This window comes from Aristolochia californica, unplaced genomic scaffold (assembly GCF_029961685.1).
Source record: "Aristolochia californica isolate CCGP_79_NKW_82.1479 unplaced genomic scaffold, dmAriCali1.0.hap1 SCAF_2, whole genome shotgun sequence".
In the NCBI taxonomy this organism is placed as follows: Eukaryota; Viridiplantae; Streptophyta; class Magnoliopsida; order Piperales; family Aristolochiaceae; genus Aristolochia; species Aristolochia californica.
The window spans coordinates 39,514,468-39,534,521 of record NW_027181881.1 but is presented as its reverse complement, the minus strand read 5'-3'; the positions used below and the strand labels follow the sequence as shown (position 1 = coordinate 39,534,521).

The 20,054-nt window shown below is 41.5% G+C and overlaps 1 protein-coding gene across 1 annotated transcript in view; it reads right to left on the bottom strand.

The window, feature by feature from the left end:
• The window catches only part of LOC137955644 (protein CASP-like), a 35,133-nt gene that overhangs the window by 2,303 nt on the left and 12,776 nt on the right, over positions 1-20,054 (bottom strand). Inside the window, exons 2-13 of the mRNA XM_068802676.1 lie at positions 17,656-17,766; positions 17,313-17,491; positions 17,058-17,207; positions 9,822-9,910; positions 9,520-9,629; positions 9,309-9,403; positions 7,904-7,959; positions 2,917-3,082; positions 1,618-1,710; positions 1,187-1,315; positions 909-1,028; positions 450-530 (exon numbers count right to left, since the gene is read on the bottom strand). Of these exons, the coding sequence (XP_068658777.1) occupies positions 450-530; positions 909-1,028; positions 1,187-1,315; positions 1,618-1,710; positions 2,917-3,082; positions 7,904-7,959; positions 9,309-9,403; positions 9,520-9,629; positions 9,822-9,910; positions 17,058-17,207; positions 17,313-17,491; positions 17,656-17,766 (1,379 nt within the window). The remainder of the gene's footprint in view (positions 1-449; positions 531-908; positions 1,029-1,186; positions 1,316-1,617; positions 1,711-2,916; positions 3,083-7,903; positions 7,960-9,308; positions 9,404-9,519; positions 9,630-9,821; positions 9,911-17,057; positions 17,208-17,312; positions 17,492-17,655; positions 17,767-20,054) is intronic.

Here is a 20,054-nt window from a genome sequence, read left to right as displayed (position 1 = left end):
ACAGATATGTCTGGCCCTTTCAGGAGAAAAAAAAACATTAAAAGACTATCTGCAGTAGATTTGGTCTCCCAAGAACCATTCTTAAAGACAATAGTTAACTTTTGTCTAGACCCTCCAAGAGGCAACCACTTCTTGAAGAAGTATATCTGAAACGTTTCTCATGGTATTAAGTAGCAAGAAAGACAACATGTTTTATGAAACTTACATATTTCTATCAACAATTGGTACAAAACTCCAATTGGAAATCATTTGACATGAAGTGGTAGAATATCATAAGATTCATATAATGACCACCCATAATTGTGTACACATCAATTTCAATAAGTGATAAAAAAAAAAGTAATAGTCAAATATATCACACATTAATTTGAGAACATAGTTATGGAGGATAAAGGACTCTTTCATGATCATACAGATACTCAAAGACATAAGAGAAGAAAGAAGAGAACCTCTGATGCTTCTGACATGCCTACTTCTTGAAGATCCCAATCCTCAAAAAGAGTTCCTTTTCTATCTGCAGAGTTGTAGCCCTGTAATAGGGAATTAAAATAAGTGAGGAAAGAATTTTTATTTTTTAAAACAAAAGGAACGACTGAAAATATTATCTATATCAGTAAGTAAACAGACAAAAAAAAGTGAGATTGCAAAATGATGACAACCATGAGTAATAATGCATGCTAAATAAGCTGAAAAGTATACATGTATTCTTCGTTATACAACAGCATCCGGATCTCAACAAAGGAGTATTGAAAAAAAAAAAAAACAGCCTTAGTTATTGGACAATTATACAATCAAGGACAGACATTGAAGGACACTAAAATATCCTTATTTACTCAATCCAAAATAATTAACTCAGTAAACTGAAAACAGTTTTGTTCTGTCAGTGAAAAAAGAGCCTGGAGACAAACCTTCAATATGTCCTCTTCCAGCTTTGCAATTAACATTTGTTGCTCATTAACAATTGTAAGTAATTTTGCTTCCCTGACTTCAGCCTCTTCTAGCAAAGAAGTTTTCTCGGAAAGTTTGACCTTTACAAGTGAAGAGATGCCACAGTAAACATCCATAACATATAAAAGCATTGAACAATTGATGGCCCATGAAAAGGATAAAAATATTACTGAGAGTATAAATTAGAGGGACCACATACAGAAAGAAAAACTTTCTCAGCCCACTGAAGATCCCATACCTTCAGCTGTGTAAGCTCATGCTCCATTTTACGGTTCTTGTCAAGAAGAAGTGACTCAAGTTTGCTCATTTCTTCTCCACTAGTGGGCACCTCCCAATCTTCTGCTTCAATTGAGTTATAACCCACTGCCTATGAATAAGAATAACCAGCAAAAGGAAAAGAGTAAGAATGCCAAAGAAACAGGTATATGACCAAACATGAAATTGAACAATACTTCACTCTTGAATCTATGACAAATACTGCAGCAATTAATATGCTTTTGTCAAAGAGTAGTTGGGTTTCTCAACAAGGGAATTGGGTCATCAAGCTCAAAAGACAACACCAGAACTGATAAGTCACTCCAGGCCCCACTAGGAATAGAAAATAACTGTAAACACTTAGTTTCATGACCAATGATGTTCAAGAGAATACAAAATTCAACTAAAAGGCACCTGCAAAATTTTAACTTGTCGACGAAGATCCTCAACTAACTTTGTTGTTGGTCTCTGCTGAAGCTCCTTCTTGGTCTCTTCTAGAGCATTATCCTTAAAAATAAATAAAAAAGATACAAATAGATAATTAGCAAGAAGAAATAAGAAATTAAAAAAAAAACACAGAGAAAAAGGCGCTCCTTATTGAGATATTAAACATAGAAAGTATCACAGTCATCATAGTCATCATAGCACTTAATCCTTTAGATTACAAATTTTATTATCAGACCACTTAATCCTCTAAAAGGTGCTCTTTAGATTACATTTCTGAGACTGTCATGCAAGCTGCTAATGGCATGGTCATTTTATGTAATTGTAGGAAGACTCCAAAGCTAGTTGATTAGACAAGACAAATGTTGTCAAACCATCAGATAAGTGAGTTAGCCAGACCTGGTTGAACTGGTGATTGAGCAAGTATTGCATCATAAATAAAATATAAACTTTAAAAAAAAAAACACATACAGAGGCACAGGTGAGAAACCTCTACCCTCCATGGTGTCATGCAGCCTTGTAAAACTGCAGAGTTGAAGTTCTTCCCCATGCTATCTACAGACCTTTGATGGCAGTAGGGAGGACAGACATACCTGCCCCATGCATTTTGCACAAGAGTACAAAGGAGGAAGATCCTTCTACTGTCAGTGCAGAACAGGACAGAAGGGAAGGGCAGCACCCCCTTCTTTCTCCATGCACAAGGCCCCTACCATCCTCTGTCAGACAAGAAACAAATGGGGACAGACCATCCCATTGACCCGACAGATTTAATTGTTATGAGGTGGAAGTTTTCAAACCAGCTAGGTCAACAATTTTCATCTCCCCTGGCTTGTGGAAGGGATTAGTTCCAATTGAACTCAGTTCAACATTCTAATCCAGTGCAGTTCTGACAGCACTGCTAAACACAGGTTGAAGGAGACACAGAAATTGAACTTGGCTTTCATGGACAGTTGGCCATGACAAAGCCTTTTATGCAAGTTCAAAAAAATGATTTATATTTATGAAACCCCAAATGTGATAAGGTTCTGTAATAAGGGTTTTATGGCATCATAAAACCTCCACGCGGTTGCCATTCTTTCTACATCAGATGTAATTTTTATCCATATTTTCCAAGGATAAAGTAATAATGGTGATAACCAAACGAGTTCATGATAAGAAGTAGCAGTAATAACCATAACAGCAAAATGTCAATGATCATTAGTACCGATTGTATCCACATAATGGGAGAAAGAATGCTGTCTAGAAGAGAAGAGAATGAGAGTATAACACCTTTTCAGTGAGCAATGCATTCAATTTCTTGATCTCATTCATATGTTGCTCTCGCTCATCTGACAAAGTGGTTTCCAAATTATGAAGCTCCATGTTCAACTCAGAGATGATTTTCTCTTTGGCACTCAATGAACTCTCAAGAACAGCATTGGAATCCAAAGTATCACTGTATGAGAAAGCATACCATCAACAATCAAGTGTATGAATAAGACCTACAAAATGCAGAATACAAAAGCAACTAACAGTGCAGCTTTTAACTGAAGGAGCACTTAAAAATGTGTAAAGATCATGAACCAAGAAAGGTCATATGAGCTAGAAACTTTTGTGGTTTCTGAATCCAACTACACTTTTACAAGGGCTGGAAATAGGTGCCTAAAATCAGGAATTTGTTCTTTCACACAAAATAATCATATCCCAATATAAAGAACAAAATGCTTCTCATAATTTATCCACTCTATATTACATATAAAAAAGGTAAAGATATATGGTATGCAAGACTTGGGCTGTGACTCAGTGGTCTGATCTGGGTCTAGAGTTTAAGTCTCACTAGGCTTGGAGGGTAACCATGTATTAACACAATATAAGAGACCAAAGAGAAAAAAAAACAGATACATAGTATGCAGTCAGGCTGTAGGGTCCAACTCAGTCTACATAATGAACAAACGTATGCAACCTTAAGAAGCAAAATTCAAGATAAAGATGAGTATTAGGAAAGTTCAGGACCACGTTAATCCTCAAACAGACTATATCGTCCATCACTTCCATTATTTGAAGTTGAGAGGCAGAGGAGAGTGAAACCAATAGAATCAATCTGGACATCAAACTGGAGAGTATAGAATCAAGCGGTACCTGACAAGCAGATAATTAAAGAGAAGATGGAGCTCAAATGTTTATTGTCTAGAACTTTAGGTAGTGAAGGAGGTTGGTTAATTTGGAGAAGATGCATGACAGAGATGAAAATACTGAGATGGAAGTAGTGATTAGGAAGGCAAAAAGATAAAAGCTTATTGAGAAATCCTTAAAAGAATTGAAGAACTGTAAGATAGAAGTTAGAATTTGACTGGACATATTCAACCTAATACTGCACCAACAGAAGGATTTTATCAGCATCAGTTAAAGGCCAACAAGGTTGGCACTTAGCATAAGAAACCTTAAAATGGAGGGAAACATGAGCAGGAAAAGGCTTTGAAAATGGTGATGAAGTGTCACCATATGCAAGCATCTCCTTTGCTCTGGAAGCCTCATTCAACCAACTCGTGTAACATATTTGCAAAATGTGCTTGATATGAGTGCAGAATTGACCCATCTATTCACAAGATTCTCATGGCAGACGTGTTTAGAAGAAGGGGTCACCCATCTATCGACCCCTCTGTCCGTTTTGCAACACATAGGTTAAAACCACAAGTCACATCTTGCTACAATGCTCCTTCTTGTGGAATGTGTGGACTTCCATTCTCTGCAAGTTGGGGCTGCAATTATGTATGTCAGCTGATCTAATCTCCTTCAACAAGTCGCTCATGGTTTATCCCCTCCTTGGTCTCGGAAAAGTGATGATCTCCACATGTGTTAGTTTCATTCCGTGGGGGCTTTAGAATGAACGCAACCGAAGGTGTTTCGATGCAGAAAGTGAATCAGCGGTAAGAGTCGCGAACCGGGTGTCGGACCAAATCCCTGCTTGGCTTCTGACTAAGAAGCCCTTTTCCTCCTTCGTGGGTACCTCTATCCGTGAAAACTGGAGCAATTTGGCAAAGATGCACATTGGGACCAAGGTCCAAGTTATGCGGGAATGGACTCTTCCTGAACTTGGTTACCTAAAGTTGAACTTTGATGGCTCTTCTCTTGGTAATCCCAGGATTGCTGATTTTGGGGGAGTTATTTTGGATCCATCCGGCAATCAGTGTTTCTTGTATGTCGGCCCATTAGGCATTTTTTATTCAACATTAGCTGAGCTCCATGGCCTCCTCAATGGGCTTCGCGTTTTCAAAGACAACTGTAATGGTCTCCTTCACATTGAAGGGGGCTCGAAGGTGGTCATTGGTTGGTGTGAGTGTGCATCCCCTCCCCCGTGGGGACATCTTTCGGGAGATTCGAGAAATTGCCTCAATATTCTCTTGTATTTGGTCTCACATCCCGAGATCTGCAAATTCGGCAGCAGATGTGCTTGCCAAGCAAGGAGCGACCCTACAATCTCTTGTTGTTAGGGATTTGCTCCCTCTTCCATTGTAACTTTCTCTTGTATCTTTTTCAAAAAAAAAAAAAAAAATGAGTGCAGAATTGACCAAAAGGTAACTAAAATGAGGCATTAGTCCTTGGTTACATCTAAAAATTACACTAGAAAATTAAGTAATAAAATGCAGAATTTGTGGCAGGGTGTTCCTTGGTCTACGATATGTTCCCTATATATTTTTTTTTCTAAATGTTATGTTCCCAAGATAAACCTTTGCACCCCCAACTTTTTCCTTTTGTACGTGAGATAGCATTGTCTTTTTCTTTCTTCAATAAAATCATGCATCATTAGAAGAAGTAAAGGGTGTGATCTATTTCAATCATGATTAATTGTGTTTTATTGAATAGAGAAAACGGTTCATTTTGAGCTTGTTTTGAGTGATTTATCTTCGTTTTTTCTAGTTGATCGCTCTTCTGACAACCAATTAAACATCTACTCTCAACTATTCTGCACTCCATATGTGGTGTAGTTATAGAAAGAACTGGAAGAACACCAGCACCAAGTTTTCGCGTGGAAGTTTTGAAACAAAATGCTGATCTGTTAGTCGGATCACAACTTGACAATGAAAGGATTTCAAAGTAATATATAACTCTCAATCTCAAGAGAGACAATATAAGATCTGCTGTCCAGGCTGGGTGGGCTTTATACCCATCTCCTGGTAACACTTTACACAGAAACTTCCAAGAGTTATACTACAACCCAGAAAATTATTTCTAGAAACTTTTTTTTTTGAAAAAGGTGAGAATATATTACTGAGAGAGAAAAAAAATACAAACCATACTATACAGGACCTTCCTCCACAACAAGCTGTTGGAGAAAAACACCTGTTTTAGCCCGACTATCCGCTAAGTGATGTGCGGATCTAGGAATATAATTCCACTTGCATCGTATTTGGGAAAAGTACATATATCATAAAAAAGATCCCAATGCCGCCATGGGGATTGCATGTCTTCTTACACCAACTGATAACAACTTGTGAATCGCCTTCGACAAATAAAGGTCCTTCCATTCTCTGATGAAACAACTTCAGGCCATTGAACAACCTAGATAACTCGGCAGTTGTTGAGTTTGATATGCCGAGTGGCCCGCAAAAAGAGGAGGAATTTTCCTTGGTCGTCATGGATTAACCCCCCCCAATATCCAGCTAACCCCGGACAACCTAACGCACTTCCATTAAAGTTTAGTTTAAAAAATCCAGCCAGAGGAAGAGACCATGTCTCCATAGAAACTACTAATTTAAACAGGGAAGTCCTAACAAAAAAAGACGCCTACATGAAATAGGAAGTATGTCCTAGTTCCCTGATTTAGTATTTTATTCTATAAAGTATCTTTCTTAAGGGTATTTGATAGTCATGTACGGCCCTATTCCTTTTTTTGTTTTTAATGATGTATATCATCAATCCCAGAGGCAAAACGCACTAAGAAAAAACAGAGGGAGTGGATATTGCTCCTTGGCTAAAGCATCAGCTAAATCATTTACCAAATGGTTTACATGAATCCAGTTAATTACAACATTGAAAAGATCTTTATTCTCGTGAAAAACATGCTAAAATCTCAAAATTGTGTCAATTATTTCTCTGCTATTCTAGCAGGTCTTCTTTACTTCAGACAGATTTAATCTTTTCAACCAGTTTTACCTCTTCTCAATCACGTTGTTGTGTCCTAAAGATACTATCTATCACAGCAGTATTGCATTTGCTCAATTAATATGAGAAAAAAAAAACTACTAAACCTGATATTCAGAAAAGCTATCCATCAACATTTTTTAATTTAATACAAAGTACATTATCATCAACCATGCAAGACAACCAACCCCTCCACTCCCAAAAAAAAAAAAAACCCAAAAATATAAAAAGAAAAAAACGGAACATTAGTTTATGTAGGGCTTGTTGAGAGGTTGAGGATCTTGTTAGTAGGCAGGTTTGGAGCTTTAACTTTCATACATTTGGCATTGTGTCCTGCTTCCCTTATTCGACGGCAGACTTTATGGTACAGTACCATCCAGAACTTTTTTCAAAGAAGAACAGGGTGTTTGGCAGATTTTACTCTCTTATTTTTCAGGAATTAAGAAAGGAGCAATAGGACTTTCAAGGGTGTTAGCTGTTCAGTGAGAGGGTTTAATGGGAAGGTGGTTTATTTTATTATTTTTGTTTCGTGTGTTTCAGCTTTTCCCTCTTTACCCAACTGTGGTGTGACAAAACTGATCCAACTTTATTCACTTTCATGTTCCCATTCCAGTGTCAATAGTTTGCTAGAATTCTCCTCCTAAAGGCTCTTTCAAGCTAAGTTTTGAAGGGAGTTCAATGCGCAATCCCGGTCCAGCAGAGACTGGTGGTGTTCTTCATGATCATAATGGTGTTGTGAAGTTTGCATTCTTGGGATCTATTGGCAGGATAAATGCTCTGAAAATTGTGCTCTTTTGGGGGGATCAATATATATTCGGCATTTTAATGGTCCTCAGATTGTTGAAGGCAACTTCCAACTGCTATTTCTTGGTGCAAAGGGTTCCGTTGTGCCTTCTTGGTGTGTCTTATTCTTTTTTATTAAATCATTCATCTTTGTAATGATTTTGATAGGTTCATCTCGTAAAATCAGTAGATTATATTGCTGATGGTTTGGCTAATGCTGGAGTTTCTTGATCTGATATTGTAATTGGGGACTAGTTTCCCCTTGCAGTTTGAGTTTTCTATCCTCTATCCGAGTTTTTAATGAATTATTTCTATTTCAAATACTATATACATAATCCATGGAATTTGTTACCTTCTCCTATCCTCACTCTCTTCATTTGTTGCCTGTAATTGAGAACGCAAGAGACCCTGCATATGAAGTTTAAAGCCAGACAAGTTACTCAGCTAGTATTCTTTTTCATTGAAATGCCAAGTAAATACTCCGTTAACAGCATATCTGGATAGAGAAACAAAGTTACAGACATTACCATTAGAAACTTGAAATACTCATAAAAAATAGAGAGAACCATTAGAAATTTGAAATACTCATTGACGATAGAGAAATAAAGTAGAACATGCTCTTTTCTTAATAGAAAGTAAAAATATGTTATCAGCAGAAATACATTTACATGTTGTGACTCCATCCAAAAGGTGAGATGAGGACTGTGGCTTGACATATACTAAATTATTTATTTCTATCCAGTATTAGATGAAATTGATGAAGTAAACAACTTGCAACGAATGATACCAAGAGAATGTCATGTTGTTGAACCCTTGATCTCATAATATAGTAATGAAACATGACTGTAAAGATGATTCAAGCACCCAAACGCCTTCTAACAACTTGGAAGTCAAATAGATTGCACACAAATTCATGAATCTGCATTTGCATTGATTATGATGATTTTCAGTTTCCAGTGAAGAACCCAAAAACGAATTTTAATAGTGGAAACAGGTTTTGCTAAATTGGATCAAACCCATTTAGAGCATCAACATCACTATATCCTTCATCAACTATGTTGGTGTTACTAAGAAACTCCTCCATTCTGTACTATCTTTAACAACCACTTTCACTAAGTTACCTTCTTCAAGTCTTTCCAACCTCTATATCCTATTCAGCTTTCCTCTTTCTGCTTCAAGTCCTTTAACTGATAATGCAAGACTTCCATTACCAGTTGCCCGTTAAGCCTCTTTCAACATGCCTAAATGATCCGAAACAATCCTCTCATCTTCCCACCCAGTTGTGTTATCTCCTAATCTCTTACCTATGCTACTCTTTAAGGAGTCAAAAAACAGATAGAAGATTTGGAAAATGAACATTGATTTTCAATTCAAAAAGCCTAAAGCATATATTGTATGAGCAGTAAGCTGACAATGAAAAAGTAGAACAGTTCTAGCAGAGAGGTCCCACTAGATCCTGAAGTAAATTGAAGGGTTGTTTCCTTCTTCTATTCCAACAGTTGTAAAGATTTTTAAATGGTAGTATTTAACTTTACATAGAACCAAAGAGTCTGATGTATAAAAACTCAATTTAAAGATTTCTCCAAATGCTTTGATAACGTTATGAAATAATCTAGTGGGCACTATCCATAAAAGCAAAATCAAATATTGGCAAATTGTTCCTATCTCTGCATTGTGGTATTAAATGCATGGCCCATAGAAGACATATAGCATCATTAGTCAGAAACATTAAACTAGAATTAGATTTTTAGGTGCACCTTCTCTCTTTCAAGGCTAAGTAGTCTTGTCTGAGCTCTTTCTACTTCATCCATAAGGAGATTGACTTCTGCTTGTTTAGCGGCTCTTTCCTCCTCTGAAAAAGACAAAACAAATGTTTCATACAACCCAAAAGCCAACTCAAAAAAGAATTAAAATAACAGCAGGAGCAACAACAACAAAAGACATCGCATTTTCAAGATCACTGAGTACCTGACTGGGCACGAATCTCAAACAGCTGGGTCTGGGCAAACTCATGCAGTTTCTGCATATTTGCAACACTTTCCTTGGCTTGTCGCAACTGATCCTGCAACAAATTCTCTCTGCCATCAAAGAATGAACATGTTAAAAATGTCCCAACTGATAAGATATATGTTGAGCAATCTGAAAAGGAAAAACAAAAGGACTCAAAGGGTACAGCCTCTGGGTGACCTAGGAAAAGCATATTGAAGCTGAGATAAGAGGGCATGATAATGCCCATGCAAGTTTTCCCTGTTATAAATGTAGAAGAATACCTTTCCTTTAAGACCTCCAATGTTTTCTGGTTTTCTTCTGCCAAACTCCGCTGCTTGATCTCCACAATCTCCCTGACTTTTTCCTCCATCTATAATTCATAAAAAAAATGGAATTAAAAATCAAACAAGGACGGAAAATTGCAGATTTACCAGCATAAGTTACTTTAGAGATCAAAAAATCTGGTACAAGATGATTGAGTAATGACTCCTATACAATCTGAATTTGGCCTGCAGGCAAACATGACCATAAGTAACTGACAAGAATATTTTTCTCTTGTGCAGATTGAAGGCAACATACAATACATGAAGGATCAAATTAATCAAAAGAGAGGAGAAATTGAAGAGGATATGGCACATGGAGAAATGTTTGATAGCTTAGATCACTATCTAGCTCATGTGAGATAGCATGTGCTACAAGCATGAAGCCTACAATTCTGTCGGAAGGTTATTTAGGCCAGCCATTCTTCATGAAGAAGAGCATTGGGCAGTAAAGAGACATTTAGAATATGAGGGAAGCAGATTTGAAAATGTTGAGGTGACTTCGTGGCAAACATAGGAAAGAAAAAGTTGGAAATGAACATGTTGAAGTACAGTTAAGGGGTACTTCAATGGTTAAAAAAATAAGAGAGATCTGTTTGAGATGATTCGACCATATTTGAGGGAGTCCGGGTTTTGCCAATTTTGTTTGATAAACCAAAAAGAAATAGAGGCGTTCAACACTTACTCTCCTGGCCCAAGCCCTAACCAAGGGAGTCAATCGGCTCTCCACGGCTTCAGTTATCTCTGCTCGCCCCGCTTGCAACTTAGGACAACAGCTCGGAGACTGGATAAGCGGTATAGCCCCAGCGCTCCAAATCCAGGCTATCACCCATATCTGGGACAGTCAGTGGCTCTTAGCCTTCAAAACGGCTGAAGACTGTCAACAACTCCGGAACATCCAAAATGAAAGGGGATCCCTAATACTGGGCACTTGCCCTCACAAATTCCTTAATGGGACACTTGGTGGTTGTTTGTGGCATCCCCGCAGAACTCCGGTGCCATCATACTCTTGACTGCCTTGCTGGCATCTTCGGAGAGCTTTTTTGGGCTAAGGATCAACCGGTGCACCTCCACTGGGAGAGATTGCTCCTCCGACCAAAATCTTCGGTAAGTGGTACTCACCATGTAAAAATTATTTCCGGCAATTTTTCTACCTGGATGATACTGGAAATTGGAACATGGTTGTTCTCCCCTTCATGGCCCTCGACTCGCAAGGTCCCCAGCCGAGTCAGACTCAACCTGATTTGGCTCAGGCTAGTGCCGAGTTAACTCAAGAACGACCGTTTCTAGCTGAGCCCACCCGGACAATTGTCCCGAGTCGGAGTTCCGAATTCAAAATTCAAAAACAATCAACACTCCCATCCCATCAGTTCCCGCTCTGATAGCCCACTCGACCGCTCAAACTGTCCCCTCACCTGCCCTGATAGTCCTCTCACCTGCCATGACAGTCGCCTTAAATGCTCCCCTCCCTCCCTCGATTAGACCAACCATCCTTGCCTCGCCACCTATCTGTTGGGCAGATATCATCCCGATCCCAAGGGATCACAACTTTTCCCACCTTCGATTACCGTGCCCTCCTCCCTTCGAGTTATGCACCCGCCCAGTCGAAGTTCCATCTGTCCTCACTCTGGCAGTCCACTTGCCAATTCAAACCATCCCCTAACCTACCCTGACAACCTTCTCACCTGCCACGACAATCACTTCGACTGCTCCCCCCCTCCCTCGATCAGATCAACAACCCCTGCTTCGCCACCTGTCCGTGGGGCAAAACTGCCCAAATCCCAAGGGATCAAAACTCCTTCTCCCCTTCGATTATTGTGCCCTTCCCCCTTTCCCCTTCGAGTACTGCACCCGGCCCTCTGGAAATCACTCCTAACCCCTCAAAATACGTATCTCCTATCTCGATAACTACACAAATCACCCTCAACCCTCCAGACCTTTTCCATCTATCACTGTCATCCTGCCAGGTGACTGCTTCAAAAAACCCACCCATCACCTTCGATCTTAACCTTCCAGACTCTTCAAATCTGCTGCCGTCAGTTGTAGGACAGGAGACTGCCTCGATTGTCCCACCCCAGACTGCCTTGCCCCTGACGCTCTGATGAGATATTCTAAAAATCTTTGAACTTGACCCCCTGCCGAATCCTTCCCACTCCTTCTGCCACACCGAGCCACCTAAATCCTGATTCCTCAGAAAATCCCTACAATATCGCCACTTGGCAACCCCCCAACCTTTTGCCTTTCCCCTTGATCAATGGTCCTAGAGCTAACAACTTGTTAGAACTGGGCAATTTGCTCTCTAATCCCCGAGGACCAATCCTCGAGATGGAGGATCGATGGAACCCTCTGATCTGGAGAGAACTCAAAAATCCAAACCCCCCTTCCCAAGTCCTAAATTCATTGAATGGCATAATTACTTTACCCCTCCAAATAACCATCTACCTTCTTGTTTAAATAAACACTTCTCCCCATTCTTTGCCCAATACCCCTGGCAATAATGAAGCCCAAATCCAATACCCCGATGGAGACCTTCGATGTGGAGTCCTCAAGCAAACGTACCACCACCCCCTTTGAATTCACCTACTCCAGGTGCCGAAAGAAGAACAAGGACAAAGACTCTGCCCCAACTAAATCCTGCACATCCAAGAACCATCCTTCCACTCCCTCCCCTCCCAGGCCGATTATCTAGAAGGGTTCTCTCTGCTCTCCCACAACAAGTGTGTCGATCATCTCATCAGGTACCTCGAAACTCAGGCACACAAATACCCCACGCATGAGTTTGAGGAAATGAAGAAGTTAGCCTGGGACTTCTACAAGTACTACCATGGCACCCACTGCTACTCCGAGGAGGATCTCACCCTCCGCTATGATAGTTCTTTCTTGGAACGTCAGGGGAATCGGCTTACACTCCAAGCGTGCGGTGATCAAGACAGCTCTTTTTGAATGTAAACCAAATATTGTAATTTTGATAGAAACAAAGCTGCAATCTATTGATGTGTCAATCGCTCGTTATCTTTGGTATGACTCAGACCTGGAATGGGCCACAATCGACGCGATTGAGCATTCCGAAGGCATTCTCATTATGGAACCCAAACTCTGTCGAAGCCACACATACTAAACTTGCCCTATTTTCTATTGGTATTCGTTTCCGTGACGGGTCCTTGGGAACCTTCTGGGCCCTTGCTGATATTTATGGTCCAACTCGTCTCCGTGATCGTGCTCCCTTCTGGGATGAAATCCTCCTCATCCAACTCTGGGACTTGCCTTGGCTCCTTGTCGGAGACTTCAATGCCACCCTTCTTTGCTCTGAAAAATCCCCTTCCGCCAGAAAAATATCTTCCAAAATGTGTGCCTTCTTAGATCTCATTGGCAGCCTTGAACTCTCAAAAATCCCTCTCTCCAGGAAAAAAATACACTTGGTCCAATGGCCAACACCCCCCTATTCTTTCCAAACTCGATAAATTCCTTGCAAATAATTATTGGCTCAACTTTTTGGCAACACATCGGGTCTAAGTTCTTAATAAAGTCAGCTTTGACCACTAGCCAATCCAAATCAACCTCACCCCCCAGCTTGGTGTTGATCTTTGTTTCGCTTTGAAAACTCCTGGATCCCTAATAGAACTTTTGCATCTCAACTTGCCATTTGGTGGCAAAAACTTACTCACCACCCCAACCCGGGTTGGTCCTTCCCCCCTCAAGCTCAAAGCCTTGAAGTCCAAAATTTGCACTTGGTCCACCAACCATCGTGTTGCTGCTGCCCGTCGGAAAGATTTAGTTCAACGTCATATTTCTAAGCTTGATCTCCTCGAGGAACAAAGGTCTCTTTCTACTCCTGAATTAATTCTCTGAAATCATTTAAATCATGACCTTACGAATCTTCTTTAAAATGAAACTATTCACTGGAAACAACTGGCAAGATTCTGTTGGCTGACCGACAGGGATGGAAATACAAGGTTTGTCCATGTCGTTGCCTCGACAAGACAGAGAGCTAGCCGTATCTCTTCTCTCTGTCATGGAGACTAGGTGATCACGGATAGCCTCTCTATATCTCACCTTCTTGTTAAGTTTTTTAAAAATCTTTACTTCAAGGAGTCATTCAACCGGCCAATCCTTCATCAACTCGCGTTCAAGCGCATCACAAATTTGGATGCTGAAAATCTGGAGTGTCCTTTCTCATCTGAAGAAATCAACTTGGTTGCCCTTGGCTTGCCTAAGGATCAGGCCCCTGGGCCGGATGGATTTAATGGAAAGTTCTACCACAAATTTTAGGGAACTGTCAGAAATGATGTGCATGCCTTTGCAAAAAAAATTTATCAAGTTGGTATCAACCATAAATCCATCGGAGCCTCCTTCATTGCTTTAATCCCAAAAAAATCCAACTCAACCTTTCCTCAAGACTTCAAACCTATCAAGCTCATCACTAGCTCATACAAAATCATTGCACGCATTCTTGCTAACCGCCTCAGATCCACCCTCCCTCAAATAATAAACCCCTACCAAAGTGCCTTCATCAGAAGCCGAAATATTCTTGATTTGGCAATGGTTCTTCATGAATTGCTTGACTCCTTCAAAAAATCCAACCTACCTAGAATTGTCTTGAAGCTTGACTTTGAAAAAGCCTTTAACCGTGTCAACTAGAAGCTTATTGACCATCTTTTTTACCAAATGGGTTTTAGCACCCACTGGAGATTCTGGATGAGAAGTTATATCTCAACTGCACCGTATTCCATTTTGTTTAATGGCAAATCCAGTGGTTTTTTTAACAGATCGAGGGGTATCCGCCAGGGGGACCCTCTTTCACCATTTCTATTCAACCTCATTGTTAAACACCTGTCGGCTATGGTCCACCTTGCCAAAGACACCAATTGGCTCAATGCCATCTCTGCTGACCCTGCTTAAGACATTGCCCTTCTCCAGTATGCTGATGATACTATTTTCTTCGGTGAAGGCACAATGGCCCAAGTCTCTCACATTAAAGCCTTGCTCAACTTATTCGAAATTACCTCTGGTCAAAAAGTCAACTAGACAAAATTCTCCATCACTAGTTTCAATTTTGATCTTAATTTACTGAACTCAATGGCTAGCTATCTAGGGTGAAAAATTGCAACTCCTCCTAGCACCTATCTGAGCCTCCCTTCGATCTCTAGCATGCCTTCAAAAAGCTCCTGGCATTCAGTAATTGAACGTTTGGAGGGTCGTCTAGCTTCTTGGAGAGAGAAATTTCTTTCTAAAGCAGGTAAACTTGTGCTTATTAAATCCTACCTACATGGAATTCCCAGTTACTATTTGTCACTATTTAAGTGTCATGCATCAATCAGAAACAGAATTGACTACATCAAAAGAAGGTTTCCGTGGAGGGGGGAGGGGGGAAGCGCTAATGGTGAAAGGAAGTACCAGATGTGACCTTGGGGGTCTCGAGATCCGTGATACTGCAACCACCAACTCTGCCTTTCTCTTGAAATGGATATGGAAATTCAACTTGTTCCCAGAACTGATATGGAGAGCTTTAATCGCCGCTATTGCGAACAAACCGATTGGTTGGTGGATTGAGGGTGGATGGCGCTACCATTTGTCCCTTGTTTGGAAAAAAATCATCATGCTACTCCCCACTTCAGGAAGGCAGTCAAATGTTATATCAGTAATGGTCGTTTCACAAATTTTTTGTCTGATTGGTGGTTGGATTTCAGTATACTTGATAGCAGCCATGGCTTGATATCAAACTTGGCCAGGAGCACTGATGTTTCTATCTTTGACCTCTAGTCCGAAACTAGTGGTTGGAATTTGAATCTTCGGAGAGCTCTTCCAAACTGTGAGGCCATTTTGGCATCAAATCTCCTTACCAGCCTCTTCAAGGTAAAGCTCCAGACATCCTCGCTGGATACTTATCTAGACCCCTTGCTCCAAAGGATCTTTTACCACCGCCTCGGCCTATGAATTCCTTAGTAGTCCCAACCCCCCTCAACCTAGCCACCCTATAGCCATTGCCTAGACCTTACTTGCCCCTCATGCGAAATTCTTTATTTGGAGTGCTTGTAGAAATAAAATTCTCACCTCTAATTCCCTTATTCGGCATAGCACTTCTGTCCAAGACCCCTCTTGCCCTTTTTGCCAAAATACTCCCGAAACTGCCACCCATGTCCTACTCCACTGCCACCTTGCCCATGTAGTCTGGACTAGCCTTCTTAATAAAATCAGCCTCTAGCACTGTACCTTCCAAAATCTGTCATCCACTACCTCTCAGTCACTAATGCTAGACTACCAAAGCTCGGAAAACTACTCATATCTAGTTGTGTGGGTCATATCCTTTGGGCCTTATGGAAGGAAATGAATAGTCGGAAATTCAAATTTATATTTTCCACCATTGAAGTTCTGGTAGATAAAATTGTTGGTCAAGCATCAACCTGGCTCATGACTCGGAAGGAATTCAGTTACCTCAGTGGCTCTAATCTTAGAGGGAACTGGCGTGTGGTAGCTGAGATGGTGCATCTTTCTCGTCCTCCAGTAATGGCGACTTGGGCTCCTCTACCTGCGACCCCTATAAGTTGAATTTTGATGGCAGAGCCTTTGGCTGCCCTGGTCCTGTTAGTTTCGGAGGAGTAATCCATGACAAAAATTGTCGTCTCCTTTACTCTTTTGCCGAGCCATTGGGAGTCTCCAACTCAACCACTGTAGAACTCTCTGGATTGCTCAACGGGCTTCAAGACTTCCAAGGCCATCTTGTGGGGCCCCTCCTTATTGAAGGCGACTCCAAGAATGTGATAGAGTGGTGCGCGAAGGCAATCAATCCCCTTGGCGGCATTGGAACATTTACTTTGAAATATGTAATATAACTTCTCTTTTGAATTGTACTTGGAACCACATCCCTAGGTCTCCCAATCACTTGGCAGATACTCAAGCTAAGTTGGGTGTTTCACTCAAACACTTGTTGTGGAAGAAGGTCCGCTTAGTTAGGTTTGTATATTTCTCTCCCTCTTTTATAAATTTTTTACATCCTTCATAAAAAAAAAAACTATTCAGGCATGATGGTTTTGTGAGAATAACAGATTATTAGTACACGACTTCTTCTTATAACAGATTATTTGAAGATCACTTCTTCTTTCCATATTTTGTTTTATTTTATTTTCTAGACAGTGGTAAAAATAAGTACAATTGAAGCCTTGAATAATTGAATGGATATTTATCTTGTGCCAGACTGACCTGCTGCTCCAGCTGACGGTTGCGTTCCTCAAGCCTCCTTATCGTAGCCTGTTGATTCTTTAAATGAGCAGCTTCAGCCCTGAACTCTTCAAGTTCCAGCTTCATCTTTCGGTTCTCTGATTCCAGTTCTGATATTTTCAAATCTTGCTCCTAAGCTCATAATAAAAGTTGAAACATAAGGAAATAACACCATGTCAAAATGAATGGAAGCAAGGTAAAAAAACATTCTCTACATAGATAAATGGTACTACTCACAGAAATTGAAGCAAGAGCTGGATAAGGATCTGGAGCCTCATATAGCTTCTGGTAGATATTTAGGAAGGCATTTTCCCCAAACTTTGCCCTCTTTGTAAGATTGTCAACTTCTTCTTGATAACCCTTAAGCAAGGAATTAAACAAATTTAACTTCTCTTCTGGTGAAGCTTTTTTAAAATCTGTCCACAAGAGGCAATGTACCTTAGAAATTGAACTATAATGAATAGTCCAGAAAAGAATTTTGTAGATGGTGATAGATAGCTTTCAACCACTAGCTTAATCAATATTTTTGACAATATAAGAAAGTCGCCAAAGTTTGAGAAATATGATAGACATAATATACCTCGAGTACTTTCAGCAAGTTTTCTTCTGTTCTTTTGGCTACTTTCTTGATTTTCAGCTATCCTAAGCCCTTGCTCATCCAGCCCACTTCTTTCTTTCTCTAAATCAAAATCTGAAAGATGGCAAATTCATGAAACTTCAAACTCAGTTTCAGAAGTAAAACGCATTAAAAATTCCAGAACATCCAATACTGCAAAAAAATATTTAAAAAAAAATATCATCCAATCATTTTACAATATCAAATATACAAGAGTAACGTGCGCTAAAAGAATCGTAACGTGCGAAGAGCTCAAATGAGCCGAAGGAATGTCACAACGAGAGAGAAGACAGAAACCAGAGAGAAGGGAGAGACCAGATCGGAGGGAGAATCAACGGGAAAATGATGGGGCTAAAGGACCAGCAGCCCGACGAGCCGACGAACTGTCGCACCGACGGCCGACGAGTCCTCGCGACAATCGACAAGCAGTCCTGCTGCTCATCGAACCAGATGTGGTCATGATCTTTCAGGGAGACAGAAGCTGAAAGGTACTTGTTGTTCCCGATCGAGACCCCACCTCCGACGACGATTCAGGGGGAAAAAACTTCCCCACCTCACTCTCCTCAATGGCAACGAAGACCTGCATCTTCCGCAGGTGACGCCCGATGGTCTCCAGATGCTGTTCGACACTCTCAATATCACTTTTCTGGTGATTCCGAGAGCAACAGCAGTGAGGAGAGCCCGAACAGTGGTGGTGCGACCTGTGACGACGGCGGTGCCACCAGCTGGACCACTGTTTGCTGCCGGAGCCGGAGAAGACGACCCCGAGAGCCACCTTTTCACTTCGTTTTTGGTCCTACAACAGTCACAATCACGCAGGTGGTCTCCGGAGTGCCGAAAATGTCCGTATTACAGTAAAAACAAAGGAGCGTTGTGCCTTCATCATTGTTCCTTTGTCGACCGGTGCTTCTTTCCTCACTGCCTTCTCGGCAACAACTGTTGAAGATATGAGGACATCGCCCAAAACCAGAGAACTCTGGTCTGGATCCTGCCAATATTATTTTCGTACGATCCACCGTGGGAACCACTTTGAATGCAAAATTTTGCAGCACAGGGGCAACCATGGCCCGTGTCACTATCCCAGAAACAACTAACTCCAGCTTCTGCTGGAGTCAGCTAGCCTGCACCATCCGCCACTTTCTTCCACCCCCATCACTGTCCAACACCTACCCTCCCCAACCAGACTACCTCCCTTTTGGCCCTTTGCCCCCTTTGCTCCCAAACCCAACAATCCAGAAAACTGCTCCCACTTGCCCAGCTCCTGACCCGACCGACCCCCTGGCCCAGAAATCAGTTCCAATTCCTACTCCCCTTCCCTTCATCCCCAGCTCCACAAAGCTCAAACTCTTCCTCCTTGGAACAAAACCATGACACCATTTCAATCCCTCCAAACCTGATTCACCATGGTTTTGACCGCCTCCTCTGTGCTGCCATGGTCTCCTCCAGCACACCACCGGCTGAGGGTCAGTTCATATCAAACTGATTCCAATGCCACCTGCACCTAGACTACAGCCCTCTGGCATCATATCTCTGCCCGGGCAAGTGGATAGTTACCTTCCACTTAATTGATGACCGCTGGATGGTAACTCGGCTTGCAGTCTCTACCCCCATTGCTTCAGTCCGTTACTGGACCCCCTCCTTGCACCACAGTGGCCTCGGTCAGTGGATTCAGATTACGGGCCTTTCGCCTGAACTCTGGGAGAGCAGTGTATTTAGTCTCATTGCCAGCCACTTTGGTACTTTGATCAGATTGGACAGTAGCATGGCTGAACGCCGACGACTTGACCGAGCCAGACTCTTCATCAACCCCAACCGCGTTCACTCTGGGATGACTTTCCTGCATCTTGACACTGATCAGTCCCACGCCAAAATGCAACCCCCCCCCCCCCCCCCCCCCCCCACCCCCCCCACAACACCACGCACACACACACACACAACATCTCCCATCCCCTCCCCCTCAAACCCTGTCTGCCATCATTGCCCCTCCTATCGCTCGTATGGATCTCTCACCGACGAGCTAGGCCCCTCTCAGACCCACCTCCTCCCTCCTTTCCGGCAGTGAGTCCTCATCTCCCTCATCATCTGGGACCAGTCAGCCAAGGAGACCCTTGCTTTCCCCCGCAGATGACAAAAACCGATAGTTCTACTTGGCTTTGCAGAATGAGCGCCAACAGTTTGATGATGAAACTTGGGGTCGTATCTTCGAGTTGGCTCGAAGAATGGGAGTGGTTTACAGTGATAACATTTCGGGTGGCAAGACCACATCAGGAGTTAGCAGAGAAGTCAAGAAATGATTATTCTTTCTTGGAATGTTCGTGGGATTGGATCTTCCAGAATGCGTGTTATTATTCGGAATCTTCCTT